This window comes from Diaphorina citri, unplaced genomic scaffold, assembly GCF_000475195.1.
Source record: "Diaphorina citri unplaced genomic scaffold, Diaci psyllid genome assembly version 1.1 scaffold18407, whole genome shotgun sequence".
Lineage (NCBI taxonomy): Eukaryota > Metazoa > Arthropoda > Insecta > Hemiptera > Psyllidae > Diaphorina > Diaphorina citri.
Genome location: NW_007395761.1, coordinates 1 through 988, shown reverse-complemented (window position 1 = coordinate 988; position 988 = coordinate 1). Strand labels below are relative to the sequence as shown.

The window sequence follows — 988 nt, the reverse complement described above, 5'->3', positions numbered from 1 at the left end:
TCTGATCTCAAATATCTTAAGAGATGATTTCTCTTCATTATTGTATTCCAGCTTCATTCAAACTTCATAATAGAACTCACAAGTTGTCTTCTAACACAAGTGTCCTAAAGACTGTCCACTGCAACATGGGTCGATTTTCTGCTACATCTCCTACTAGGAAATTGAAATTCTCAGCTTCAGTCACCAATGCAATACTTGGTTCTTAATCACACTTGATGTCTTTAAGATGACTACTATTCACTGTCTCACTTGTCAATTTTCCGTGTCTACCTCCTGTTGGAAGCTTCAATCTCCAAAGCAACATCTTCAATCTCCTCTTAAACATGACTTCATTTCACTGCCATATTGGTTGAATTTCCGCTTCCATCTATTGGAATTCTCAGCTCCCACCTCCCTGTCATTAAAACAAAACTTGATCACACTGGATATCGCCTGGTCAGATCCACTTCTCATTTACCATTGGTCAACGCTGTCAGTGTTTCTTCAGGATCACTATATGTCATTTCAAACTCCACTGAATCACTTCGTGTTCGTTTGGACGGCAAACTATTCACATCACCCGCAGTCCGCTTATTTACCCTACCATCACTATTTACCCTACCGTCAATATTAGTCCTACCGTCACTGTTATTTCTACCGTCACTGTTCGTCCTTCCCTCACTCACACTATCACTTAACGTCCGATCACTATCATTTTTATCGTGTTTACTATCGTTTCCGTTCACGTGATTGTTATCGGTGGAGGCAAGTTGTTTCTCCAGGGAGGCAATGGTTTGTTTGGACTTCCTCAGTTCTTGCTGCAGGTAGAGGATGGTGGTTTGCATTCCCTCCACATCTTCGTCCAGATCCTGCAGGATTTCATCCAGTTCTGAAACACGGGGGAGAGGAAGACAAGAGGTTATTTGAATGAACGAACGAAGTGAAGATCAAACTAAGATTCAACGAGAGGCATGAATAACCTGGTATTCCAGAGCGCCCTAAAAAAAAA

The 988-nt window shown here is 41.6% G+C and overlaps 1 protein-coding gene across 1 annotated transcript; it reads right to left on the bottom strand.

Moving 5' to 3' along the window:
• Window positions 1-127: 127 nt before the first annotated feature.
• On the bottom strand, window positions 128-911 carry LOC108254194 (pre-mRNA-splicing regulator WTAP; the record flags this gene model as incomplete). Its single annotated transcript, XM_017449190.2, has 1 exon — window positions 128-911. A coding segment is annotated over one exon (462 nt), but the record flags the coding sequence as incomplete, so codon positions are not given.
• Window positions 912-988: the final 77 nt, after the last annotated feature.